Below are 27,893 nucleotides of genomic sequence, written 5' to 3'. Positions count from 1 at the left end.
CCCCCCCAACAAAAAGGCTCCCAGGAAATGGAGCCTGTTGATGACTGGCCGGGAGTCACTTCAGGTAGGAATCGTTTGGCTGTCAAGGACCACGTCTACATGTTTGTTAATCCTCAGTAGTTACTGCACATTTAATTCAGTACTTGCTTAATGAAGTAGATTTCATAGATTTCATAGACATCAGGGCTGGAAGGGACCTCGGGAGATCATCGAGTCCAGCCCCCTGCCCCAGGGGCAGGAAGTCAGCTGGGTCATAGGATCCCAGCAAGATAAGCATCCAATTTACTCTTGAAGGTGTTCAATGTAGGTGCTTGAACCACCTCCGCTGGCAGACTGCTCCAGACCCTGGGGGCTCGGACAGTAAAGAAATTCTTCCTTACGTCCAGCCTGAAACGGTCTTGCAGGAGTTTGTGACCGTTCGACCTCGTCATCCCTTGGGGCGCTCTGGTGAACAGACGTTCCCCCAGATCCTGGTGGTCACCCCTGATAAACTTATAGGTGGCCACCAGATCACCCCTGAGCCTGCGCTTTTCCAGGCTAAAGAGTCCCATGGCTCTCAGCCTAGCATCGTAAGATCTGTTTTCCTGACCTCTGATCATGCGCGTGGCTCTCCTCTGGACTCTCTAAATAAGTGTACAATAACTACAGTTACCGCGCAGTCGTGCCAGCGAACGCCTTTTGAGTGATGCTACAGTGCATTAGCCTGATAATACGGTGCAGTAGTATATTAGCACCGTCTGTGCTGTGACGCACTGCCACACAGTGTTATTAGGCTACTGCGCATTACGTGTCTCTTATAGATGCAGCCAAGTGGTCCTTTCCATCCAGAGATCTGCACAGAAGGGGACCCCCCCCACACACACACACTTTTTGAGGAGCAAATGAAGGATGAAGAGGGTGACCCTTACCCCGGGGCACATGGAGTTAATGCCAGAGCTGTGCACTGAATACAACTAGCTAGTCCAGGACTCTAGTCTATGGGCTGTGTCAGTATAGTTCCAGGGGGCAGGTGTCTGCGTCACACAAACACCCACCATGGACCCCCAGGCCAAAGGCTACACCAGCCTGAAAGGCTTCCTCAATATTACACTATACCTATGATGCGACCCCACTGCAAGATGTGTCATCCCAGTCTCCTCTGCATCTCTTCTGCTGAGGAGAGGAGCGTCACCACTCAAGCGAGGCCTGACTCAGAGGTCAACGGTTCCATGTAGACCACGGTGCTTGTGCCCAAAAGTTTGCAATGAAAGAATTTTTTTCTTTGCAAAAATCGAGTTGGTCTAATACAAGATAGCACCTCTACCACAAGTTCGGATTCCCTTTGCCTTTAGACGGAGGTGGCTGCAACCTAGCTGGGGTCGTCTGGCCCCAGCGCGCTTTCCTGCCCAGGGCAAGGGGTCGGACTCGATGATTTACTGAGGTCCCTTCCGACCCCAACATCTATGAATCTATGGTTGCCTGATGCAACGGTCCCAGGTATCACATAAGCTACCTCAGGGGAGTTATTCAAAGAGAAAAGGCCTCTCTGTACACAGGGGGGCTGGACCCAATGATCTGTAAGGTCCCTTCCAGCCCCTAACAATTATGAAGTACAAAGTGCAAAGTGGAGACAATTCAAGAGCTCCTCACTGCAAGGAGCCGTGAGGATCATGATATGCACGGCTAGGGCTTGCTGAGACAAAGCTGATCGCTCCTGGAGGGATTCAGTTTGCTCTCCTTACTCCACGCAGGGATTAAGGCAGGATAGGGAAGGCTCTGTGAGGACACACCTTGCTGAGCCCTAGATCCACCAGCCCTGGAGCATTCACCGCGGGTGCAGCGCCGCAGAACGGATGCAGCAGGTCAGGCCCGAGGGGACTTTCGAATCAGAGAGCCCTGAGAAAAGGGTAAAGGGCCCATCAGGTTTTAGCAGCAAAAAAACCCCCCTCAAAACCTTCCACCTCGTTGGCATGGTCGCGCTATCCAAGCCACGCAGCAGGACATGAGATGAGCAGAAATCCCCGCCAAGCGGCACCCCGCAAAGCCCCATCAAAAGTCTTTGACTCTCTGCATTTCCCTTGGCAATCCCGGGGTTCAACTCACGGGTCCCGGGTAGCTCTTTGCCTTTTCAAGAGCATCGTGCCAATCCCATACAGTTACCAGCCGAAGGTCCCACCTAGCACAATAACTAGTCTTCTGACCTGAGCCTCAGCGGTAGCCTGCTGCGGTAGCCTCGCCCGTGGTACCACAGGAGAATGGAGGAGCCAAAAGGCAGAAAACAGCAGCAAAAGCCCTGCTGCCAGCCCAGCCTCCACAGCGGCTCTCCCTCCTGCTGCTGAACTGCAAATACCCCAGACCGGCGGACATCCCCTGGCACCTCCCAGCTGCTTCTCACCACCTTGCCTTGCCTTGCCCCTGGGATAAGGAGCCTGAATGGGCCTGTGCTGCACTGGATGATGATTTGAACTCTCCACGACTCCCTTGGCCCCCCCACTAAAAACAAAAAGGCATAACTGCCTGCAAGGGGTTTCTTCTTAAGAAGATGTGAGCAATGGGCCAGAGAGCATCGGGAACCTTGCTGCGGGCTGCAGCGCCTGCATCTTCCAGTGCCAGCACAACGAGGAAGGCTCATTTCCGCAGCAGGTGGGAGGAAGGGAGTTTGCTTTTTTATTTTTTTTCCCCCTATTTCTTCGGTTTACGGCAAGACTGGCTGGCCAGGGCGAGTCCTCCGTAGTCCTTAGGAGCAGCTGGCAAGGTGCTGGGGGTCATGTCAAGCAGCAAAGAGGCACCAAGGGCTTGCCAGCTTCTGCCTGGGAAGAGCAGTGCCTTTGAGGAGCTGCACTGCAAACCATCCCTACCCCGGTCTGCAAGACCTCGCAGCGTGCAGGCAATATGGGGCGGGGGGAGAGGCCGGGGGCTTCCAAAGAATGGCACTGAGGAGGAATTAAAGGGATCCGGAGGCTTTTCCAGATGCCTCCATCCCCCTGTGGATGGCAGCATTTCACCTGTGCCTTGCAGAGGCTGCAAGGTCCCTCCCCCCGGCTCCCTGCCTCGTGATCCGGGGCTGGGAAGCAGCAGGGACAAGTCCAGCACCCGGGTCTGGTGCTCTCTGTGGGAGCAAGATGCCTTTCCCTGGAAAGATGTGGCTCATCCCCCACGTGGGCATTGCAGTGCTGTGCTGCTTGGTGGTCAGCATCCAGCTGCTGCGCTGGAGGAGGAGGACAGCGCTCTGGAAGCAGGTGGAAGAAGCCAGGAAGAAGAGAGAGAAGAGGCTGGAGCGGATGCAGAAGGCTGCCTTGACATTTAGGGAGCAGGTAGGTGCCCCCCTCAGGGCTGCCATGAACCCCCCAGGAGAGACCACCGACTGCCCAGCACCCTGCACCCGGTGGGGCGGGGCAGTGATTCTTCCCCTCTATTCAGCACCGGGGAGGCCACATCTGGAGTCCTGTGTCCAGTTGTGGGCCCCCACGACAGAAGGGATGTGGACACGTTGGAAAGAGTCCAGTGGAGGCCATGATAATGGTTTGGGGGCTTGGGGGCATGACTGCTGAGGAGAGACCGAGGGACCTGGGTTTATTTAGTCTGGAGAAGAGAAGACCAAGGGGGATTGAACAGCAGCCTTCACCTCCCTGCCAGGGGGCTGCAAAGGGGACGGACCTGGGCTGGTCTCATTGGGGCAGATGGCAGGACAAGGAGCAATGGGCTCCAGTTGCAGCAAGGGAAGGTGAGATTGGATACTAGGGAAAACTTCTCACCAGGAGGGTAGTAAAGCACTGGAGCAGGCTGTCCAGAGAGGTGCAAAAAAAAAAAAAGTTTTAATATTGCGGATCTATGGGACTGGCAATGTTATCACTTGAGGATGAACTATTTAAAGACATCGATACCACAGATGTGATGAATCTTGCAACAAGTCTGATTATTATTATCATTATCTCTGGTAAAAGGGGGCCCGATACTAAAAGTTCACCTTGGGCCACCAGGAGTCCAAGTACATCACTGGTAGCCGGGGGCATGGTCTTGACCTGGGATCTCTTGAGCATCTATTAACATTTCATAGATAATAAAGGTAAAGCTGGCTGCTGTGGTCCCCAAGCTTTACCTGTGCCAGGTTTGTGTGTGAGGTCTGTGTTACGTCAGGGTTGAGGACAGTCTTATGTAGCGTTTAGATTATGGCTTGTATAGGATGGTTTGGATAGGGATGGTTCTGCCTCAGGCAGGGGGTTGGACGAGACGATCTCTGGAGGTCCCTTCCAGCCCGACCTCTCTATGATCCTATGAAAAGGGATTTGGTTCCCTGCTGAACTTTCCAGAGCTTCTCTGGAAGTGCGAGGGAAGAGGTGATCCCTGGGGCAACTGGTGAAGTATGAACCATGCAAACTTCCTGGCTTGCGTTCTTGCTATCTACTGCATGTTTTTTCACTACCTTTGGCCCTACACACTCAGGTTGCTATCGTGGAATCAAGTCAGAAATCACCTAGCCCATTGTGGGAGCCAGAAGGCAGGCCGCGGGTAGGAGGAGTTAGAAACCTGCAGGTCTAAAGTTCTGGGGAAGGTACCGGAGACGTCAGAACGGCTGGAGCGTATTCAAGAACAGCCTGATGCAGACACAATCAGTGCAAACTGGCATAATAGATAAGGAAAGCATACAGCAGAGGGGATCGACTGTTCTGGCAGGCGCACCACTGATTAGCCCTTCAACCCTCCCTGAATGCCACTCTTCCTCTCCCCGTCTGATCTGCTGCTCTGCTTTCTGCCCCATCTACCCCTGTGCTGCCTGTCCTCTCCCTGATTGTCTGCACCGAGGCCACCCGTGTCCCTTCTGGCTCACGTGCCACAGGTTGGGCAGCCCTGGCCTCATACAATAGGGACGTTGTATCTTGGCCTCCAGGATGGCCCAGCCCAACCTCAGACGACAGGGGTGGGGTGTGGGGGTGTTGTAATGAAATGAGTTCTTTCATCAGTAGATTGTAATGTGCTTGGCACATAATCTGATGGATCATGTGTGGGCAATGATGTGGGCTTGATATCAGCACTTGTTACGTGTAAAGAGAGTAGAAAAGGAAAGCATTTTGGATTTGTTTCACCACGCACTATCCCTGCTGTCAGGCAAGCTGATCACCGGGCTGATAGCAGGAAGTTTATGCTCGCTGAATAGCTGCTGCAGGCTAACAGGTCCTTGGAGACCAATGTACGACAAGCCCTTGAGATGAAAGTAGAGTCCCGCAGCGGGAAATCTGAATGAAAGGGGGTAGGCATCCTTTCTATCATTCCCTGCAGCAGAAACGTCACAGCCAGACAAGAAGTGACCTGTGATTTTTTTCTTTCCCGCTGCATGTCAGGTCCAGGAATCTGTTACTTGTGGCTCATCCTGATCTGTGCAAACAGACATCCATACATGCGAAACCCATACATGTGGGTTTGCATGTATGGACTCTATACACTTAGACCCAGCTAAGGGCACTTATAAGATGAGTGATCACACGTTAAAGCTACAGTCAAGCCTGGTAATGGATCAAAAGGTTTGCCAAAGTCTGCTTCATCATGTGTCTCAGAGTTTCAAAACACAGCAGAGATTTATTCAGAGAGGGGGTAGCAATGACAATGCCAAAATCAGTCTATGATTAATGTTTGCATTCTGTCATCTCTGCTGGCCTTTGCCGTGATCTCGGAGACAGGCCTGGAGCTCTCACAGCCTCCCACTACTACCTCCAAAGGGGTTTGTAGGCCATCTGTCTCTTCCTCCAACCCTAACCCAGACACTGGCCCACCTTGATGACTATCCTGCCATTTTGCCCTTACACCTGCCAGCATGTGTACTCATTTTTTTTTTAACTCACAAACCACTGTCACCCTTCAAAATTTCTCCCAGGTCACCATGCACCCTTCACATCAACTGCTGAAAACAATCCCTGGGTTGAAAATCCCTGATCTAGGCCATTCAAATGTTGCAGTAGAATCTATGTTGGAGTGCTACTATAGCCCTGATGGTCCAGGAAATATATGAGAGGCAAGGATTTTTACGTAATATCTTTTCTTGGGTCAACTGGAGCCGGGAGAGAGATTAGACAAGTCTTGTCCTGGGAAAGAAAAAGCTCCAGCTTGAGCTAAATGGAATCTATATGTCAGTGCCAGATTTCAATGGTGTGTGTAGTGGGGCAAGGGGGAGTGTTTGGGGTTTCTTTTAATGCAACAGAGTCTTGAAAAGCCTGGCTTGAATTTTTTTTTTCACTAAAGGTGGGGTTAGTTGTGCTGGTTTTTGCAAACCCAGCAAAGTTTGAACAAACTTAAAAAAAAAAGCCTCAGGCAGATAATAAACCTGGTGCATTTATTGGAAACCTATAAACCCCCCATTTTTATCTGCCCTTAAACTGTTACAACTGTACTTACATACGTTTGAGGTCTGAAAAGGGACTGCAGGGATGTTTTGTAACTTTGCCATCAACTGGTGCCTATACATATGACAGTTGTCACCATTTAAAACACTTTAAAGCTATCACTCAATACACATGGAACATTTATAATGTTTTTTAAATGGCAGAAGTTGCCTTAATTAAACCTTATTGTATGCATTTTAAATGTAAGGCAAACTGTGGTAGTGCATCTCAGCCTACCTAGGTCGTCTTTATTGCACACATATTAAACTGGGGCAACACCGAGGGATTGCTTCACCTGCTGCTGAAATGCAGATGCTTCTGGGGTGGAACGCAGCAGCTCTTTCGAACCTCTGTGCTGTTCTGTGGTATTTCTTTGACCATAAAGTCCAGATCCTGTGTTTCCTCCCTCCCTCCCTCAGAATCCCGGGGTAGAAGCTGATCGCATCCTCTCTCTTCCTCTCGTGGAGCTCTCTGAGGAACTCAGGAATGGGTCTCTTCCTCCAGAACATGTCCTTTACACCTACCTGGACAAGGTGAGAAACGCACATTTTTGCAAGCCTGGTTGTCCCCCATGTTATATCTGACTTGAGGGTCGGGGGGGGAGGGGCAGGTGTCTAAAAGGAGGATGCTTTTCACTGCGAACAGAGCCAACTCCCAAAGCTCCCTACACTGTCTAATGTTCAATAGAGCGAATGCTTTGGGTTACCCCAAATTCAAGGTGGCCCCAAAGAGAGGGAGTTGTAATGTTCGTGTCTACAGAATTAACAATCTTTTTTGGGTGGGGGATTTCTACTCCTGCTATATGACAATTCCTACTTCATTGAGGTCATGATGCTCCTTTCCTGATGTGGTGTGTCCTTAGCCTCTTCACAATCTGACTCCTGGCTTGTTAGGACTTGCATAGTTGTTCATTGCTCCCTGCTACAGAAACTGCTGGGGAGCCTTTAGCAGCTTGGGAGAAACAAAGGTTAGTAAACCATACCTGTGGGTTTGCATATATAGACGCAGACCACACTAAGGGCACTTATAAGATGAGCGATCACATGTTAAAGCTCATGCTAAGTGCTTTCTGAACCTCTCAAAGTTACACCACTTCAGGAGAGGGTTAACTCTGGGCCGTGCTACGTAACTTCTGTTAGGGTAACTTCAGTCTGCTCCAAGGAGGTAAAACAAGCAAACTGCAGTTCTCTGGCATCCCAGGTTGCATTACTTCCAGCACGCCACCACCCATAGCAGGGATAAAACCCAGGTATCTTGGCTGCTCACCAGCTCTGTAGTGGCAAGTCCGAGCGATGCAAGAAAGAAATGGTATTAACTTCTAATGTGCAACTGCTCACAGCATGTGCTAACTTTAACACTGGCTAACATTACACAGATTTAACATGTTGAAGTGTAACATGTAACTTCACCCTCAGTGAAATCACCAGTGAGACCTCACCTTGACATCCATATCCATGAGTCATATGGGTATGAGTTATCTGGGTTAAGTGAGCAGTATTTTATGGAGGTGTAAAACACTTTGGGTTTTTTGTCTTTTCATTGTCCTCCATGATCAAGGGGGAGGGAAAGAGAATAAAAAAGCATTGAAAAGGTGTTGGGAGACACTCAAGGCTGAATAGATTCACTGTATTAAAACCATATAGCTAAAATAGTCAATAGTTGATCCACGAAGCATTAGATATTCTTCAGCTTTTCTGGGATCCTCTAGGTAGACAATAAAACATTCAGTTTTACAGAAATGTCTTCTCTTTTGGCCACAAGTGCAGAGCAAAAGCCTTTGACTAATTATTTTACTCCGTTATATCATTTCTATAGTAAGAAACCTCATCAAGAGTTTGTCTAGGCAAGGTTCTTGGGGTCAATGTGATATCTTTTATTAGACTGACTAAATAGTTGGAAAAAAGCTCTTTATAAGCTTTTGAGTGCAATCACCCTTCATAGGGAGTCTTCCTTATTCCTGAAGAAGGGGAATTGCACCCAAAAGCTTGCAACAAACTTTTTTCAAACTACTCAGTTGGTCTAATAAAAGGTATCCAAAGAAACTTGCCTGCCTATGTTCTTAGACCAACATGGCCACAACCAAAAACTCTGCATCATCTTATAATTGGATAGTTAGGCATTATTATCAATCCCCTCAGAGTGGCAAATCAACCAGATTTTACTGTTTCTTGCTCGGAGGAAACCAGCTTCAAAATTCAGCCGGCTTTTGCCTCCAACCTCTATCCTCCTCCTGACGGGCTTTGTCATCTTTTCAAAGGCCTTTCAAGTGAACAAGGATGTCAACTGTCTAACTGACTATCTCCAGGAATGTGAGTCTCAGCTTCAGGAAGTGAAGAAGCAGGAGAAGAAGGGCTTGTTGTACGGGATCCCGGTCAGCGTGAAGGATTCCATTGACTGCAAGGTATAGCAAGCATCGCTTTTGTGGCTGAAATTTTCTGAGAAGATCAGCCAATTTGGACATTGAGATGGATTGGTATCATCTTTAGATCTTCGTGGTTTCAAATCTCAGTGATAATCCCTACTTTTGACCTATTTGAGGATCACAGTGGTTAAAAGAAGTCCTCCTGACAGTTTCCCTAGGGCAGGTCATGCACATGAAACAGTCTCTCTGTCAAAAAGTTCCCTTCTTGTTAAGAACCAGAGTGCAGGCATGTGAATGGCATGAATCAGAAAGTAGTATCCCAAGGATAGAGCTATGTCCAGGTCACAGTCTTGCTCTTTGCAGTATCCCAGCAAGTGGGAAGATAGCCGATTTGCACGTTGTCACGTGCCTGGCCAAACCCACTAAAATACCTTTCTTGGACTTTTACAACATATGTGAATGGTTGTCTCCATAGGCATATCAGTGCTTATTAACACAGTCCAACAGCATCATAACCAACCCCATTCATCACCAACCCCCAGGGAAGGATTTCTTTTTTCATTGTTACGATGCAGCAGATTGGTTCTCTCTTTTATAGCTAACGTTCTCCTTTAACGAGCTTTTCTTGTGGTCCCCATTGCAGGTGGGGAGTCCTTATATAGAGCTTGTACTGTGAAAACATCCCAATTCACATTTCATTAAAAACCAGACCATGGAAGAAGCTCCTATGAGCACATGGTACCAATCGTTGCTCTTGAAGCATGAAGGTTTCAAATTGGGCCCATCTACCTGTGTCTGCTTTCTGCTTTTCAGGGCCATGATTCCACGTTGGGGTTTCTGAAGAAACTCAATCGTCCTGCTGCGGAGGACAGCGTGGTGGTCCAGGTCTTGAAGAGACAGGGCGCCATTCCCTTTGTGAAGAGCAATGTACCTCAGGGCTTGCTGAGGTAAATTGGAACAACTTTTGAATGGATCCAGTTTTCATGGCCAAAGCAAACATCTTCTGCCGACTTTTGGGCCAGGATTATGTTGAACTAGATTTTTAATCAGTTAAAAACTTTCCTAAGGGCTGTTAAGGAAGCATCTTGAAAACTTTCCAAATGTCACTGAAAATGCAATGGTGGGGTCAGCAATTTCTTTTCCCCCTCCAATTTCCCCTATTTCTCTACCACAGGGGTGGGGAAAATGCAGCCTGGGGGCCAGATGCAGCCTGCCAGGCCGGTCTATCCAGCCCACGGGGCTCCTAAAAACTTTAGAAAATGAATATTTCTCTGCCCTGGGCTGCCTGTCACGCGGCCATCGATAGCTTGCCAAAACTCAGTCAGTGGCATCATGGCTAAATCCTAACCACAGGGGATCCTGACCACATGGCTGAATCCTGGCCAGAGCTGCCTGGATAAAAGCTACTGCCAATTTGGCAGCAGCTGTGAAAGGGTTAAAATGAGCCATGATGCTGAACAGTGCACGTCACCCCTCCTCTCCCACACCAGGGAAAGAGAGACAGTCCCAGCAGGCATTATAGCATGCCTATACATTATTAAGTGCAGAAATTTGCTTCCTTGCTTAAGACAAGCACCAACATTTTGGAAGGTTAATTTTTTGTGGGGAGAGAAGGTACATGTGGCATGCAAGTAAATACAATATTTTTCCCATTTTAAGGCCTCCCCCCCAGTAAAAATCTGGGGGAAAAAGACTGTTAATGGCAAACAGCTTCTGCTTGCACAACATATGCCTTTTTGACAAATCTCAAGTAAACAATACTGCACTGAAGAAATTTCTCAGCGCTATACCGAGGACCTGACTAAAGGCTCCTTTGGACTTCACTGATCTTCAGACCAGATCACAAGGTAATTAAACACTGGAGCTTCTTTCTCGTTTTAGCTATGACTGCAGTAACGTCATCTTTGGGCCTACAGTGAACCCTTTGAACCCCACCAGATCGCCCGGTGGTTCCAGTGGTGGAGAAGGGGCCCTGATCGGGAGTGGAGGATCCATCCTGGGCATTGGGACTGATGTAGGAGGGAGTGTTCGAATCCCAGCTGCTTTCTGTGGGCTCTGTGCGTTTAAACCCACTGCGTCCAGACTCAGGTACCCCATACACCTTGGTCTTTTGCCTTGGCAGCAACCAGGGCTTCAGTGAAGATCACTCTAGAGATAAAGTGAAATCTCAATGAGAGGGTCAGGAATTAACCCATGGGTAGGAAGTATCCACGCCTGGTAGCAGCCTGACAATGCCAGGATGTTCAGTGAGAACATCTTTAAGGATATTTTCATGCTAGTCTTTTGTAGATGAGCTTTCTGCAACTCAAAGGTCTCTTTTTCCCCATCTAAAAAAAAGGACCCAGGCAAAACTGTCTTCCAGTGCAGTTCCCTTCACCCCACGTGTCCCTATGCAAGCAGACGGTGGCGTTTCCAAAGGAAACCAAAGGCATCAGAAAGTCCACCTCTATTACCGTAGAAAATTAATAATTAATTTTTCCTTGGGCCTCTTTGCAAGTTCCCAGCTGAAGGCTTTAACGTTCAGTCTTTTTTTCATAAGCCAGGGACTTTAATCTAGGACATTTCAGTCCCAGATAAGAATGTTTTGGGGAAAAAAAGTCCTGGCTTGGGACTCCGAGAACTTTGGCTGTAGTTTTTGCTACCTAAATTTTTTTAAAACAGGCCTGAATTATTTTTCCCCGTAATCTCAGGACCTCTGTTTATTTTTCAGTTATTGCAAGCAAGAACACAGTATTCTAGTCTGCCTGTTAGTAGCATGTGCCAAGGCAGGGCAAATTTCCCATTTGTTGTCAGTCTTACTCACAACTAACTCTCCCTGTTAAAAGCAATCTTTCTTCTACTGTTTGTGCTTCTGTGTTTTTCCACAGCCGAAAAGGAATGGTTGCCATTCTTCGGGGTCAAAAATCAGGTAGGATTTTTACCACCAATGGTCTCCTGAAAAATAGAATCATAGAAACGTAGGGCTGGAAGAGACCTATGAAGGTCATGTAGTCCACCCCTTGCCTGAGGCATGATGATCCCTATCCAAACCATCCCATAAAAATCCACTGTCTAACCTATCAGTGAAACTACACAGTCAACCCTGACACAACCACAAGATATAACAGCCTAGCCTACCACAGGAAAAGGAGGGGGACAATGCCAGGAAATGGGCACATCTACATGTGCATTTAAGCGCAACTAAATTTAATGCGCATTAAGCTAAAGTGCATTAAGCAATTTTTGGCAGGTGTCTACACATGCAGAGACTTGGCACTAAAGTTAGTGCCAAGTCCCTGCAGCCCTGCCATGTGTCCCTAGTGGCTGGGCAGACCCAGCACTAAAGTTAGTGCCAGGTCGCATCTGCACATGCATTAATACGCTTTGACTAATCACACCTAAATTTGATGCCTGCATCGACAGGTATCAAATTTAGGTTCAATTAGCCTAATTTTGCTATTTTTAATGTGCATTGAGGGTGTGTACGTGTAGATGCCACCCATAATGCGCATTAAGTTAGGCTAGTGTGCATTAACGCATCTTCTGTAGATGCGCCCAATGTCCTGCTGCTGCAAAGATTGTTTAATATGCTTGAGTGATCCAAGGAAGGGGACTATATCCACCACTACAGAGGAAGGCAAACCACCCCTCTGTCCACATCAGAGAGTAAAATTCCTTCCGGATCCCAAATACGGTGATTGGGGAATCTAATACAGCCACTGAGGAATCTAATATTTATTTTGTTTCTTGCCAAAGGCTTTGTGGTCTCTTTCAGGAGATCAAAAGAAGAACCTAGCAAGACAGAGCCAGAGAGCCTCCTTTGGTATCCTCTCTAAAAGCGATCTTGGATGTATTTGGGTTGGGCTTGGTTGACCATGCTAATGATGCATGGGGAAGTGGGGCCCAGCAGGTCTCAGAAGGCAGGTCTTGGACCTCCACCCTTGGTCCTCTGCCCAGTACTTGCTACCATAGCCATGCAACCAGGTTCACCCTGACAGCAAGTATGTCTCTTTGTTAGGCTACCATGAGCGATGTGTTGGTGGCATGCCTATGGAGACAGAAATGGAAAACTCCAATCCAAAGACACATAGATATTTCCATCTTACAACTGGGGTTTTTTTGCTGAGAAGTGTACACCTGCTTTAGAGCAACAGCTACTGTGCCCATCATAAACATAGTTTGCTTAGGTTAGCAGTTATTTTAGCAATATTCTGCAAGTGTTGCCCTTCTGCTTCAACACGGCTGGTGTCTGTGAGATATTACCCACTTCCCCTTGGCCTGGTTCAAAAGCATTTAACTTGTTCATGCTCCCAGATGTATGGCCTACTCATTTTGGGTTTAGTGTGCTTGGAGCCAGGGAGCAGTGTAGACATACTCTTGCGTGCTTAGGTGATGAGTACCCAACTACATAGCATGAGTCTCATCTGAAGAGTAATACCTACATTGGCTTGGACTGCATCATTTTGCCTTGTACACTCTGTCTATACAAAGGGAACGCTTGGCCTGTGACCCTCAGGGAAAGGTGTTCTACAGTTTTTACCATTGGTTTGTTCTAGCAAAGTCAAGTCAGTATAAAACACCAGATCTGGGTAAGCTAAGAGCTATTCTTCCAGGAGACAAGATCTGGACCTACTTGCAAGAGCCACAGACACATCTGAAGGTGTCTGAAGAGTTGACTCTTCTCTTTCCCTAATCCTCCACTTACCTTAACCAGCACCAGCTTCATGTCCCTTTCCCAGCCGAGCTGTGGGGCTTGTCTCCTTGCAATAGAATTGGTCATGGGGCTGGAGCTAAGTCCACCTCTTTCTGGAATTCTTGTCTGAAAGTGGCATCATGGGATTTCTCCATTTATAACAAAGACTCCTTCCAGCTTTTTAACCCCTTGAAGGAACATTCTATACAGTTCAAGAATCTTTCTCATTTGCAAATAAAATGGGAAAATAATGCAGAGCTCTTGGGTTCTCCTACACTTCTTTGTATGATGAAAACATCCAGAGTTGCTGCAAGGACTGAGGGAAGAAGGAAAATAAATCCTCATGCTTCAGGGCACCAGTAAACCTCAGAATAATGAACATCAGAAAAATAATTCCCTGGATGGGGGCTATCCCAGAGTGGCCTGTTCTGAAATAGGTGGTACTAGCCACTGTCACAAATAAGATAGGATAGGCCATGGGTGTACTTTTGCCCAACACCCCCCACATAGTTTTCTCCCCTTGGAGGTCTGTGGGGACCTAATGCTTGCCTGTACAAATGGTTTCCTAATTTATTTCAGCAATGTCAGCAATTGGGCCCATAGCCCGGGATGTGGACAGCCTGGCTCTGTGCATGAGGGCACTCCTGTGTGATGACTTATTCCGCCTAGATTCTTCTGTGCCTCCAATGCCCTTCAAGGAGGAGGTAAAGTCCCAAAAAGATCTCTATAGAGGGAAGAAGGGGTCCAGGAGTGTACCAATGATGAACAGGTATTATTCTATACCTTTGACTACAGAATGATAACATGGAAGCAAACTGAGCTTTGCAGCCTCCCTGAGGGTAATACTGTATTTTCTTGTATACAAAAACTGACATTACCATATTTCCTCACTTATAGCATGCACTCCAGTTTCCAACAGCTACATTTTGGAAAAAGTGGGGTGTTGTATGTGAGATAACATGGTATTATCCTCCCTGTTTTTCCAGTTTGGAAAGTGAAACACACGGTATGTCTACATGTGCATCGTTCCTGCATAGTAACTTAGGTTACTGTATAGTAACTGAAAATTACTGTGCAGTACAGGTGCACGTCTACATGTGCATGCCCATACTGCTCAGTAAGTATGGTGACTTACACTGACTCAGCAGTAAATTTGCTACCTGCATAATGCAGGTAGCAAATTTACTCCTGAGTACTTACTGAGCTTTAAGGTACATGTAGATGCCTTACTGTGCAGTAACCCTGTTTGTATGACTTGGAGTAACTTTACTTGTAAGTCAATGCACACACAGCATTACTGTGCTGTAATGCCTACAAGGGTAGACGCCAATCTAAAAACCACTTATTGTGCAGTAATTTACTGTGCAGTAAGTGCACGTGCAGACATGCCCACAGAGAAGGACTGAGTTGCTTGAGCTATTGACCACCAAGCTCTGCCAGTCTTTTGCCTTAAACCCTGAGATCCTTTTTATAGTCAATGCACCCCTGCCTGTGAATTCTCTGCTTTTCAAAGCAACAAGGGGAACCTACTGGGTTGATTTTGCTAAGTGTATTACATTTCCAGTATTGGGACATTAGAAATGACTGTTTTTGCCAGTTTTAAAAGTCTTTCTTTGGTTCCTGACACCACAAATGACTCCCTTTCTTCCACCCCAGGTATATGCCAGTTCAAGGCCTCTCCGCATAGGGTATCACGATACAGATAGTTTAACTATGGCCACTCCTTCCATGAAACGTGCAGTTCTGGAGACCAAGAAGCTTCTAGAGGACGCTGGCCATACGGTAATCCTTGGAACTGTGGCACTGTTTGGGAGAAGGCACAGGAGCATCAATCATGAAACAGGACCCCTGTGGTGCTTGGTGCTGTAAAAAACAGAGTGATGGGCCCTGTTCTAAAGAGTTTTTGGTCTTAGACAAGACAAAGATGAATGGGACTGTCGCAGGGGCACTGAAGTGACTGCTCCTATAGAAGGACAGGTGTTGGTTGCTGGGGCAACCACAGGGGTCATCTGACCAGGAGGGGGCAGGGCCTGGAGTAAATAAACAGCCCGGGCTGAAGCCTAGCAGGCAGTTCTCCTCTGGCAGCCAAGGAAGAAGGAGCTCTGCGGGAGCAAGCAGAGTAGGGAAGCCTGATGGCATGAGCAGCTTCTGGTCAAGGATACCAGGTGGAGGAAGCCCTGGTAGGGAGTTGAATGAGAGTTAGCCAGGTTGCTTTGAGTTTATGTTGTAGCCCAGGGGCTTGAGTTTTCTGTTAGTAGTTTTATAACTCCGGAGGACCGGGTGAGGCTAACAGGGGTTGGAGGAGGCCTCAGTGGGGCTTCATGGCGGTGTGGGGACCCCGGTGCCAGAGAGGGCATGGTATTGAGGGGCATTGACCCCAGCCCTGCGAAAGGGGCACGGTGGATTTAGGGGTCAGGCATGGCTACGGCCACCTGAGCCCCAATTGTGAGGAGCACCAGAGTGGGCACCGGCAAGAAGCCCAGAGGGTGTTTGCATTAAGCCCTAGGGAGGGCGTATAGGAATAGAAGCCTTAGGGAGGGCACACAGGAAGAGAAGCCGAATTGCGAGGCAAAGCCCCAGGGAGGGCGCATGTGGGAGAAGCCCCAATGCGGGCAGAGCCCCAGAAGGGAGTGCATAGGCGAGGAGCCTCAGGGAGGGGCGCACAGGCAAGAAGCCCAGAGAGGGCACGGTATTCAGGGGGCATTGACCCCAACCCAGGGGGGCGCCAGCGAGTGGGTGCCAGCTGCGTGACAAGCCCAGGGGGCGCCAGTGTGGGCGCGGAAAGGAAAACCAACCAGATTACGTCCGGGACATCTGCAAGGCTTGGGGCATGGTACAGGGGAGGTTGGAGCCACGCATAGCCCATAAGGCTGGGGTGCACCACGTCAGTCCATGCAGAACAGGGTCCAGGATAAACAAGCACACCGTGTCCAAGGGGACAAAAGGCAGCCTCCATTATAAAACTTATATAACATCAAAGACGTGGCGGGCGAGAACGAGGGTGCTGGATCACCTACTTGGCACAGTAGGGGCGTTAGAGAGATCACAGCCGCTCATAGGGCCCTGCACCATGACAGGCACAAGGAGGCAACGAGGTGTTACTGGTCAGCATTCAATGTCTTGCGTGCCATCTTGGCATCCATGGGAAACTTGCCATTTATGTTTAAGCGGGCTTTTAGAACCTCCTTGATAGGGTGCATAGAGGTGTGACTGAACCATGTGGACACCCCTTGAATTTACAGCAGAGTCATAGCATAGTCACACCCTGGGCAAGTAACTGCAAGGTCAGCCTGTGATGAAGTCCATGAGGCTTTGCTGCTATTAATACTAAAGCAAGCAGATATGCTTTTAAATGTTGCAGTTGGACTGGAAGCTGTAACATGGACAAACCCCATAGGTTCATTCTGCAAATACCTCAGTGAAATTAACACTTTTATATCAACAGATTTGGCTATTAACTTGTGCATCTCATGGGTGGGGGGGTGTGGTCACCGAAAAAGAGAACTTTCTTAAAACCCCCTAGTGCCTTTTTATAGAATCATAGAAAATGAGGGCTGGAAGGGAGCTCAGGAGGTCACATCTAGTCCAACCCCTGCTCCAAGCAGGACCAGCCCCACCTCCATCATCCCAGCCAGGGCTTTGTCTACCCGGGTCTTAAAAACCTCCGAGGATGGAGATGCCACCACCTCTCTGGGCAACCTGTTCCAGTGTTTTACCACCCTCCTCATGAGACAGTTTTTCCTAATATCCAACCTCAACTTCCCTTGCTGCAGCTTGAGCCCGTTGCTCCTTGTCCTGTCATCTGCCCTCACTAAGCAGAGTCCAGCTCCATCCTCTTTGCAGCCCCACCGCAGGGAGATGAAGGCTGCTATTCAATCCCCCGCAGTCTTCTCTCCTGCAGACTAAATAAGCCCAGTTTCCCTGGCCTCTCCTCACGAGTCATGTAAACTCAACTCTTTTGGAAGAGTTGAGTTTAAAAGAATAATACATGCTAAATATTTTTTTCCTTTAATTTCCCCATAGAGAAAGTTGTATTACAGTGACAGAATTCTAGAGGAAACAAAAAAAACCCCAAAAAACCAAATTTGAACTGCTGAACAAATCCTCTTTCCCAGTAAAGTCCTTTGGGGCTTTAAAGGAATTTCTTTCAAACCCTGTTAATTTCTAGTAGATCCCCCAATATGTGGGAGATTGCATACAAAAATACTCACGTATGACATCAGAACTCTTGTCCCGTGTGTTGCTTCCAATGTGCTTTCTAACAACAACACAGGGTGCATGGATCACTCGATGCCTGTACATCTGTTTTTATGATGGCCTAGGCTCTCTGGCGGAGAGAGTATCCAGATCTAGAATGGCTGTGGACTCAAGCTTACAACTGTGCAGTGCTGAGTAATTAGCTTTGGAAATGGTTTCTATCTGTGTTTTTCAAATGCTGGCTGTAAATAAGCCATTCAAACCTAGAAGTATTTAGTTAACTTCCATCAAAAGTTGAATTTTTAAGTAAAAAAAATCACCACCCCACCCAAGCAGTATGCACCAGTCTTTCCCACTCTCAAAACCTGACACCATCCCAGGCTGCAGCAAGAGACATGAACCTTTAATCACTTGCATTTTTTCATCTCTGTTCTGTGCAGCTCATGGTGCTCATATCTCTAGACTCACTGCCTTTACCTTTGTTTGCTTTTTTAGCTGGTGCCTTTCACACCCCACTTCTCAGATGACTTTTTCTTTAATATTTGCCTAAAGGGATTGTTTGCAGATGGAAGTTCCACGTATGTGGACAGCTTGTAAGTACAACCTTCAGCCAGTGTGTGTGTGCGTGTGTGTGTGTGTGTGTGTGTGCACGCGCATGCGCGCACACACATCTATCTCTAAATAAGCACTCAGGTGTATAAGATGTGAGTAGGCAATATTTTTCCTTTGTTTAGTTCAATATAAATGGGGATAAAAGACATTCTGTTGGTCAAGGCCAAGTGACAAAGTTGGGAGGGGCAGGGAAGAGGCAACCCATAGACTAAAGTGCTGGATTGGTATGTGGAGAACCTGAGTGGAGTGCTAGCACCATTAGGCAAGTGCTAGCCCCACTAGGCAAGGCATTGAACTTCTTTTTGCCTCTGTTTCCTATTTGTGAGGGAAGGATCAGATCATGGGGTTGTGAGGAATATAATCTCATTCTGTGAGCAGCTCCAAGAATGTGGTGATGGTGGCTGGCAACCACCAAAGATGAGCATCTCCAGGGCTAGGGACAGACATTCAAAGAGCCTGAGCCTGAATTAATTCAATCTTTGCAGGTTAGTCTAACCTGGCTAGGCTGAACCAGCTTATAACTGCACAGACATCCCCTGTGGACTGAAGAAATGCAGGCACATGTGTGCAGTGGCTCAGGCTAGAAGCCAGGGGGTGCTAGAGTAGCCCTCCCTCCCCCTCTACAGTGCTAAGCTGAGCGGGAGGAGGGGGCATGTGGCCAGGCCCTAACAGGACCTCTGATGAGGGAGAGGTGTAAACCCCTTACTATGGCCTGCACCATCTCAGGCTTTTCCCCTGCTGGCCGCACTCTGAGGCAAAGGTGGGGTGCGCAGTGCATGCATCTGTTGATGATACAAAGCTTTTCAATCTCCCTCTCTCAGTCTGCAAACCTGACAGGGCTGCAAACCTGAAGGTGGGTTGATAAACCACAATGTTATCTCAGCCCATCTGCAAACCACTGTGTTAGTAGCCCATCAGCAAAACAAAAGCCTTTCTCATTAGTTCAAGCTCTTCTTAAACAGCTTTTTCCAAGGAAGGAATGGTGGGGCATTACCAGCTACCTGTTGATTAGCTCCAAAAAGTCCCAAGTGGACACTGTTCTGTCTGCCTGTCCCGGTAAAACTGAAGGCACACACACACAGACACCTCTCAGCATTAGCTAGCATACCACATGCCTAGGGTCCATGGGGCTGGGGACCATGCTGTGGGAAATAGGAGGGAGGAAGAGGAGAATCTCTGTTTGAGCAGTGAGCAGCAAGGGGTAGGTGGGGCAGGTGGAAGCCAGGCAGACCCTGCTGTGCCTCCAGTTTCCCCCAGCTCTGGCTAGAGAGGAGAGAAGCAGAGCCAGCCTGTTTTCTGAAGCAGACAGCACAGCACAGACTAGTCCACCCCAGCCCAACCCTAGGACTGCAAAGCATCTGGGATGCTGGAGGACTCTGACTTAACTTAAACCAGGAAGGGGTCTGGGACAGACTTTGCATAAACCGGTTTGACCTAAATCAGTTAAGTCTGATACTACATTCAATCAAGTTTATCTTAAACCAGTTTCAACCATTTTGAAACTGGTTTATGTGCACTTATGTTCTGTTGCAGGTTTAAACCAGTTTCTGATCACTTAAACTGGTTTATGTGTAATGTCTGTCCCTAGCCCAGAACACCAGGGGGTTAATTTGATCAGTTGATTGGTTCAAGGATGTTACGTATCCAGGCACAAATTCCTATTGGAATCAAATAGGTTTGAGTATCTGGAGCTACTGCTTTCCAGGGGAGAATGTCCTGGTGTTAAGAGGCTGGAGAAGAAGCTCAGTGATAAAGCAGATGAAATGTCCCACCATGGCATCAGAGGGGTGAATTATCACTGATACAGCTGTCAGTGGGCACTCAGTTATTTGGGCAGAGGATATGAAGCCAGACAGATGTGGTGCTGGATATCCCTATCTTGTGTGCCCTTGATTTAGGTGGGCCGTGCTGCCCAGCAGGCTGCTAGACTCAGGCAGCCCAGTGACCTTGAGACACCTGGAGAGCTCAGCTGAGGAATGTGATCCTTTACTATACCCTTCCAGGAGGCAGCTAGTAAAAGAGCTGAGGTGATAGTTACTGCCTGCTTCAACAAGTGCACTGTTCTCTTTCAGCAAAGGGGAGTTGGAGGAACCTTATGTCAGACGGTTTCTTCTGATGGCCAAGTTGCCTGACTGGTTTAAAAAACTCATATCCTGGATCACCGGACCAATAGTAAGATGTGTTTAACCTGCTTTGACTTCTTAGCTGGCTGGTGACTAACCTGAATGCTGAGAAGCTGATTCAGGGGATGTCTTCCTGGCTTGATGCTGTGGGCTAGCCTGAGCTCTTGGAGCAGGATAGCCATGTTAGCACCATGCTCCATCTGATTCTCACCTAGTGCTTGATGTGGCATGGAAATGCACCGCATAGACATCCTGTTTTGCACAGCTCAAAGGCATCTTACTGCTGGCATAAATTCAGCACCATCACTATAAGGCAGTGATTGTCAACCAGAAGTGCTCTATTGGGCATAGACAGAAGTGACAATTTTCACCCCATCTGGCCACAGAAAACAATTTATAACTGTGACCAAACACAAGTGCACAGCTACAGGCAGCTTCAAAAATGGTGCATTGGGTGAAAATCTGACCCCCTCATTGCATGAGGTATCAGAATAAGACGTTTCAAAGTGTAGTGTCTTCTGTAACTTCTGTCTGTGCTGCGTGTGTCCTCTCTGACTCAGTTCTGATTCAAAGATCTCCTGAGATAAATATCATACAAAGAGAAGAACAGAGTTAAAAGACAAAAAGAAAAGCTAATTCTTTGATTGCCTTTCACAGGCAAGGAAATAGTAACTATATTCCATACATGGTTGGTTCACTTTTGAGCTCAACTGATTTCCATCTGAGTTTTTTTCCATCTAGGTGAGAAAGCAAGTCATTCCACTAAGCCAATGCCAGGGATTTTTGTCTGTCAGTCTCTAGGAGAACTTAGGACTCACCTTGTTTGTGCATGAGATACCCAAAGAGTCAGGGCCACCTCTCGTCTACTTTAAGTAGAAAAATGGGTTCACCTCTCTCAAATAGGGGGAGTAAGGCACTTTCTTCTACTTAAACACAACCCATACCTAGAGCTACATGAAACACTTGTCTCTGAAGTAGGTAGAATAATGTAGAAATGGGCTGACTGAGGGGAAGGAACAAATACCCATAACTTTGTGGACGAGTGTTTTTTGTCCCTCAACAGAGTTGGCTGAATATGCAAGGCCATATTTCTCCCAGTGCATGGTTAATCACATGCCTGGAAAGAAATCAGTTCAACTTGGGGAAGGCAGGGGAGGAATGTCCTTTTAATATTATTTGTTGTATTTGCAATGAAACCAAATTAAATTCATGCCATTTGAGGTTTCGAGCAACACTTGGCCCATCTTTGCCAAAGTTTAGACATAGTCATAGCCCTTTGTAGGCTGGGTGTGTTGCCATAATGCATCTAGACCCCAGCCTGGTAGTTCTGTAAAGACAATTCATAAAAAAAGAATAACAGAATCCTAGAAAATGAGGGCTGGAAGGGAGCTCAGATCTAGTCCAACCCCCTGCTCAAAGCAGGACCAGCCCCAGCTAGATCATCCCCGCCAAGGCTTTGTTAAGCTGGGCCTTTAAATCTTCCAAGGATGGAGACTCCACCACCTCTCTGGGGAGCCTGCTCCAGTGCTTCACCACCCCCTCATGAGACAGTTTTTCCTAATATCCAACCTCAACTTCCCTTGCTGCAACTTGAGCCCATTACTCCTTGTCCTGTCGTCTGCCCCCACTGAGACCAGTCCAGCTCCCTCCTCTTTGCAGCCCCCCGGCAGGGAGTTGGAGGCTGCTATTCAATCCCCCTCGGTCTTCTCTTCTCCAGACTAAATCAGCCCAGTTCCCTCAGCCTCTCCTCACCAGTCGTGTGCCCCCGCCCCCTAACCTTTTTGATGCCCTTTGCTGCACTCTCTCCAGTGTGTCCACATCCTTTCTGTAGTGGGGGACCCAAAACTGGACACAGGACTCTGAAAGTCACTGTCCCAGAGAACATCCAGTTCAAATGGACCTGGCAGACAGTCAGTGAGAGCAGTAGAGTAGGGGTGTTCTTTCCAAGGTAACATAACCAGAAAACAAATCAAGGGATCCTAACCCTTCCAACATGCTTGAAATGACATTGTCTGCCGAGGCTGACAACAGAACCCGGGAGTCCTGACTCCCATCCTCCTGCTCACACCAGGAGGCAACCTGCCCCATTCAAATTCATATTTGGTTTAGCCAGATTCATTGGAGCTGTTCAATAAATGAATTAAACATACAAATGTTCATGTTTCATGTGCTCCTTTTTTTCTTCTTCTTAGATGCCTCGGTTATCAAAAATGTTGGGAGGCCTGGTGACCAGGTGAGGAACTCCAGAAGGGTTGAGTAAATGTGTAAGGGTGCAGCTTTACACGTAGGATTTAACAATTAACACCATAACATTATATGTGTAAATCAGCCTTTTGTTACTTAAAATAATAATCAAAACAGCACACACCCGGGGAAGTTGTTACTAAGTGGGTGTGTCTACATGAGACATTTACTGCGGAGCTAACTAATTAACTCTGCAGTAAATGTTTCAGTATCTTCACATGCGGCCTTCTTAGGCCACAGTAAACTAACAAACTCTGCCGTAGGATAGTACTTGTAAGTAATGCACATGTAGATGCTGACCTGGCTGACTGGAGCATCCTCGTGCCCCAGCCAGCTCCTCCACAGCACGTTGAGCCGGATCTGTTCCAACCAGCTTAACATACTGCACTCCCAGCGCACATTCAAATGCAGCGCCCAGGAGCATTAAACTGACGCAATGTGCACCGGAGTTTATTTCTGCATGTTACTTGCACATGTAGACGCATTCAGTCAGTTTCTCAGAAGAAACCCAACTCCTAGCCATGCCAACAAAACTTCCAAGCTTGCAGCCACAGGAGATTTGACAAACAAGTCCTAGTCTTGTGAAGAAATAATACTCTTCTCAATGGATTAGTGGTTGATTTTGGTCTAAGCTGCCCTCCCCGAGAAAGGTGTGGTGCAGTTTGCAATGAAAAAGTGATTCTAAGAGATTATACATTAAGGAATAAAACTATTCCCTGGGCAATATCCCAACACTGAATACCTCCTCCTAATTCTTGCTCAAACAGGAAGGCTTATAGCACTTGTGAAAGATATTCAGACTTGCGCTATGGCAAGACTCAAGGGGAAGGAAGTTCCAGGTTTGAGGTATGGCTACTGAGGATAACCTCCCAAAGTGAACTTGGCACATTCGTGGTATTTGTGGGAGGTCTCTCTTGGCTGACCTTAGGTATCGTGATGGTGCATAAGGGAGGAGCCAGTTCCTTAGGGATATAAGACTCAGGCCATTTAGGGTTTATAAAGACCAGCACCTTGAATTATACCCAGAAAGCTATTGGAAGCCAGTGCAGACTGGAGCACCGGAGAGATGGGTTTTTTTCTGGTGACCCAACCCTCTCCTAAAGCAAAGCACCTCACTCTGTATCTGCTGTGTCTTCCAGAGGGTTTTGGAGGGATTGTAGTACCTCTCCTCCATCCCTCTATTGTTAGTCCCTCGCTCGGGCACTTTGTATTTCCATCTCAGCTTTGTCATCTTTTTTTTTCTGGATTCCCCAACCAAAACAGCTACTAATAAAAGTTAATCCTCTTCTATAGAACTGGGAGAGTCCCCTGGTGCCTGCTTTCCCATGTTAATTGATTGCCTAGCTCATTTCTTGTCTGTCTTGGGCATTTGAATGGGTCCATCGCCCGCATTTTCCAGGAGAAGAAATTCATATTCTGTGCATGGCCCTCTCTTTGTAACTGCATTGTAGCCTTCCACTTAGTGAGTTTAGTAATCAGAGTGGGAATTTCTCAGTGTTCAGAGTTTTGCTAGAAACAGTTAGTTTCTCAAGGACAGCAAGGCACTCTGTCTGCCTGGGTAACTGGAGACTTTCTGGGAGTCAGCCATGAATCTGGTGTTTGAACCAGGCATGATAAAGGAGCCTCTGATCTCCTTAAAATCATAAAAATCACAGGAAAGCAGGGCTGGCAAAGCCCTCAGGAAATCACATCTAAACCATCCCCCTGCTCCAGGCAGGATCAGCCCTGACTAAACCATCCCAAACGAGTGTCTGTCCAACCTGTTCTTAAAATCGTTCAAGGAAGGAGCTTTCCCAGCCTCTCTGGGTAGCCAGTTCCCGGGCTTAACAACAAGATCAATGGGTGAAACACTGATGGATGCACTGATGGAGGTGGGAAAGCTAAGGTAGCTTTCAGTCAACTGTGGGTCATCTGACCCTGTCTTGCTGGGGGTCTCCTGGGGTTGCCCTTTGGGAGACAGAGAGCACACGCATGAGAATGCAAAATGGATGAACAATTTTGGCTTCCTTTGCTTTTCCTTTTTAGGTCTGTAAAGGAAGTCTGGGTGCTCCATAGTGAGATTGAGGTAATGTATCAGCCAAAATATTGATTGATGTCTCTCAGTAACTTGGGCTTGATGTGGACCTTATGCAGCAACAACTGAAACCAGTAGGAAGGCTACCAACGGGTGGGGGCAGGTCCTAAATACATGATAGTCAAAGGTGCAGTATAGACAGAGCGCAGCATATTTTGGTTTAGCTAATAGGTTTTGGTAGGGCTGAAACTACTTTCTGGAATCTGAATTGGGTGGGTGAGGTTTCCTAAGGCTGGGCTCTTTAAATGGAAGAGGGATTCTTCCATTTAAACAGTTGAAGAACAAAATTGATGGATCACACTTTTTTTTGCACTACAGTTGGGCCTAAAGGACTTGGTTACTTTGGGGCTTCATTGTGTTAAGCATGTAGGCATGGCAAGAAAGCCATTGCCATCCCTTCCAATCTGAATTCATAGGGCAAATGTCTGAGAAGAGAAAGAGCCGCGCCATCTTCTTGAGTCAGGTTTTGATCTGACCTGAGAGGTGTTGTTTTAAGGACATTCTTTGGGTAGCAATCTTTCTGATCCCAGTGAAGCTCAACTCCAGGTCTGATCAAGTTGGGGCTGGTCCTGCTTGGAGCAGGGGGTTGGGTGACCTCCCGAGCTCCCTCCTAACCCTCATTTTCTATGATTCTTTGTTTGGCTTCCAGGAGCATAGGCAACAATTCATGGCAGACTGGAGGAAGCTGGATCTGGATGTGATGCTGTGTCCCATATTGGGCCCTGCTTTTAAGACTGGATATCCTTCGAAACTCGCAGGTATAAATTCATGAAGCAGGAAATGTGCCAGTGCACTTGAGGCTCACGTCCAGTCCTGACCCTTTGGGTGGATCAAGGAGCTTTATGGCTTCCTGTGGATGGATGGCCTCTCAGTTCACTGAGGATAATAGAAGAGCACTTTTCAGCTTCATCTCCACTCCTAAGCCCATTTTTGCACTTAGCTGGGATCTGTCCAGGACTGTTTCCCACTTAGCAGCAGAGGGGCACCAAAATACCTTCTAAAAATTAAACCAATATGGGGATGGGGGCTCCTAAGTCACTTAGGCACTTGTGACAATTTTACCCGTGATGCTTTGGTGATAGCTCCCCCTCTCCAGCTTGATGTAGTACTTTAATACTGTTGATGCTGAGCAAAATGTTCTGTGCGTGGCATAGGCTTGGGGACAGATATCACATCCCATCCTCATAACGTAGGACTGGGACAGAGTAGTGTAGCTGAGAGAAGAACTGTATTTTCCTGCATACAACATGCCTTTAGAATAAGATGCACACCTTGTTTTTGAAAGGCTGAAAGAAGAAAGAAATGCCATTTCTGTGTAGTCAGTAAATAAAGCTAAAAACAGACCTTGGGTTTATCCCGGATCTGATCGTCCTGGCCTTTGACCTGCATCAAAACAGGCGATTTACACACACAACTTGAATGGCAACTACCTTGGATGAACCCAGATTGTCCTGGGGGAAAGGGCTACTGTGGTTCTTCCTAGGTGCTTAAAGTGGGACAGTGAGTTTGTAGGATCCCAGAATAAAAGGCCTGGGGGAAATCCAACTTCTGTTTTCAGCCTGAGTCGTAGCAGCTAACGAACTGAGTCTGCTTATCATTCTTCTCCCTGCAGATTTTACTTTCCCTTTTGCCTTGTAAGTGGCAGATACGGCTCTTACCGCATTTCTCACATGTAATGCGCATTCCAATTTATAGCAGCCGGTTTGGGAGGGGAGGGAAGATGCATGTTGTGTACTGGGAAGGTGTTATCCTTGGAGGTAGCGAGTTCCACAAGAGAAGATGGAGGTTGAGGGACCCTTTACCATACCATGAGGGCTCCTGCCGTGCTCCAGTTGTGCTCCTAAAATATCTCCGTCATTCCTCCCTCCCCCGAAGGAATGGTTTTCCAGCGGGCAGTGCAGGAGAGGTAATGATCAGAACCTGAACACGTTCTGCTTTACAGTGCTCGCCAGCTATACACTTCTGCATAACTTCTTGGACGTCCCTGTCGGGGTCGTGCCCGTCACTACAGTGACTGAAGAGGATGAGGAAGCACTGAAGAGCTACAAGGGATACCAGCATGACTGGTGGGACAAGGTGTTTGTGAAGGTTCGTAGCTGCCTGGCCTTTGGATGCTTGTGTTGCCATCCGCCTTGCCTTGACTTTGGATGTCAAGCGGTTTCCTTCTTTGTGTTTCCATGGACAGGCTACTTGTGGAGCTGTGGGGCTGCCCTTGGCAGTTCAGTGTCTGGCTTTGCCATGGGAAGAGGAGCTCTGCCTCCGGTTCATGAAGGAGGTGGAGAGACTGACCCAACGAAAGCAAAAGCATCTGTGAACAACGTGCACGCCGCAGAGCACGGGATGAAGGCCACCCTCCTCCTCAGCGCATCCATCTGGTTCGACCCGTAGGGGCACAATGTCTGTATGGTTAAATAACTCAAGGATTGCTTGGTTTGTGAGACAGCGTTTGTCTATCTGCTCTGTTCCCAGGGGGTTCTCCAGGGACACCAGCTCTGCTGCAGCTCTGCTAATATACTAATACGCACTTGGGTAGCGTCTCTCATTTGAGGTCCCCCACAGCAATTAGACACGTCAGCTACCTACACCTAACAACAACCCCTTGTGAGGTGGGGAATGGGGTCTATCCCCAGCTTACTGGATATGGCCAACATGTGGCAGACCAGAGACCCAAATTCCAACTCGCCTTGTGCTTTCTTGCATAACTACTTTAAATACCACTGGGGTATTTTCCTACCGGGGTCTAGAGGACGCACCTTGTTTTTGAGAGGCAGGATGAAGAAAAACAGATATTCCCTGTAGAAACTGAGCAGCAGCAGACAAGGAGCTGAGTCTGCTCCCCCCTGCCTGCCAGCTCTGTGCCTCAGGAGGGGCATGGAGGGTCCAGGGCCGCGTGCTGTGTCCAGGGCCGTGTACCAGGGCCGTGTAGCAGGGCCAAGGCCATGCGTCGGGTCTGAGACTTTGCACTGGGTCCAGGGCTGTGTACCTAATCTGGCAAGCCAGGCCATGTCATCTGGCTGAGGGCCTAGAAATTTGGCAGCAGGGGGACAATGGCGGTATTCCCGTAGCTCCTAGAATCACGGCAATTAACATCGCTGCTGCCCCCTCCACCCCCCGCCCCCACTGCCAAATTTCTGGACACGTGGGGATCCAGTTCTCTCACATATAATGCACACCCCAAGTTTCACCAGGTGGTTTGGGGGGAAGGGTGCAAGCTGTATGCCAGAGAACGTGGTACTCCATCTTCAGGTGAGGCTGG

General features: G+C 47.9%; 1 protein-coding gene across 2 annotated transcripts; it reads left to right on the top strand.

The window, feature by feature from the left end:
- The first annotated feature begins 3,053 nt into the window (after positions 1–3,053).
- Positions 3,054–27,165, top strand: LOC149863398 (fatty-acid amide hydrolase 1-like). Of its 2 annotated transcripts, XM_090048859.1 has the most exons (15): positions 3,054–3,293; positions 6,773–6,886; positions 8,611–8,754; positions 9,529–9,662; positions 10,597–10,803; positions 11,583–11,623; positions 13,967–14,091; positions 15,044–15,169; positions 18,080–18,177; positions 20,269–20,368; positions 22,512–22,552; positions 24,589–24,628; positions 25,287–25,395; positions 26,580–26,725; positions 26,823–27,165. In XM_090048859.1, the coding sequence occupies exons 1-15, from the start codon at positions 3,102–3,104 to the stop codon at positions 26,949–26,951; spliced, it is 1,746 nt and encodes a 581-aa protein (XP_089904985.1). In that variant the 5' UTR covers positions 3,054–3,101; the 3' UTR covers positions 26,952–27,165. The 2 variants fall into 2 exon arrangements, with proteins under 2 accessions (XP_089904985.1, XP_089904987.1); XM_090048861.1 differs by lacking the exons at positions 24,589–24,628; positions 25,287–25,395; positions 26,580–26,725; positions 26,823–27,165 and adding an exon at positions 23,331–24,562.
- The last annotated feature ends 728 nt before the right edge of the window (positions 27,166–27,893 follow it).

This window comes from Crocodylus siamensis, chromosome 5 (genome assembly GCF_052110815.1).
Source record: "Crocodylus siamensis isolate JL-2025a chromosome 5, ASM5211081v1, whole genome shotgun sequence".
In the NCBI taxonomy this organism is placed as follows: Eukaryota; Metazoa; Chordata; order Crocodylia; family Crocodylidae; genus Crocodylus; species Crocodylus siamensis.
This window is presented reverse-complemented; position numbering and strand designations above follow the sequence as displayed.

Bases quoted from the DNA above. Each gene is read 5' to 3' on its own strand.
- LOC149863398 (XM_090048859.1), top strand. From the start codon at position 3,102: ATGCCTTTCCCTGGAAAGATGTGGCTCATCCCCCACGTGGGCATTGCA. The intron at 9,663-10,596 runs GTAAATTGGAAC...TTCTCGTTTTAG, and splicing joins GTACCTCAGGGCTTGCTGAG to CTATGACTGCAGTAACGTCA. The intron at 26,726-26,822 runs GTTCGTAGCTGC...TTCCATGGACAG, and splicing joins GGGACAAGGTGTTTGTGAAG to GCTACTTGTGGAGCTGTGGG.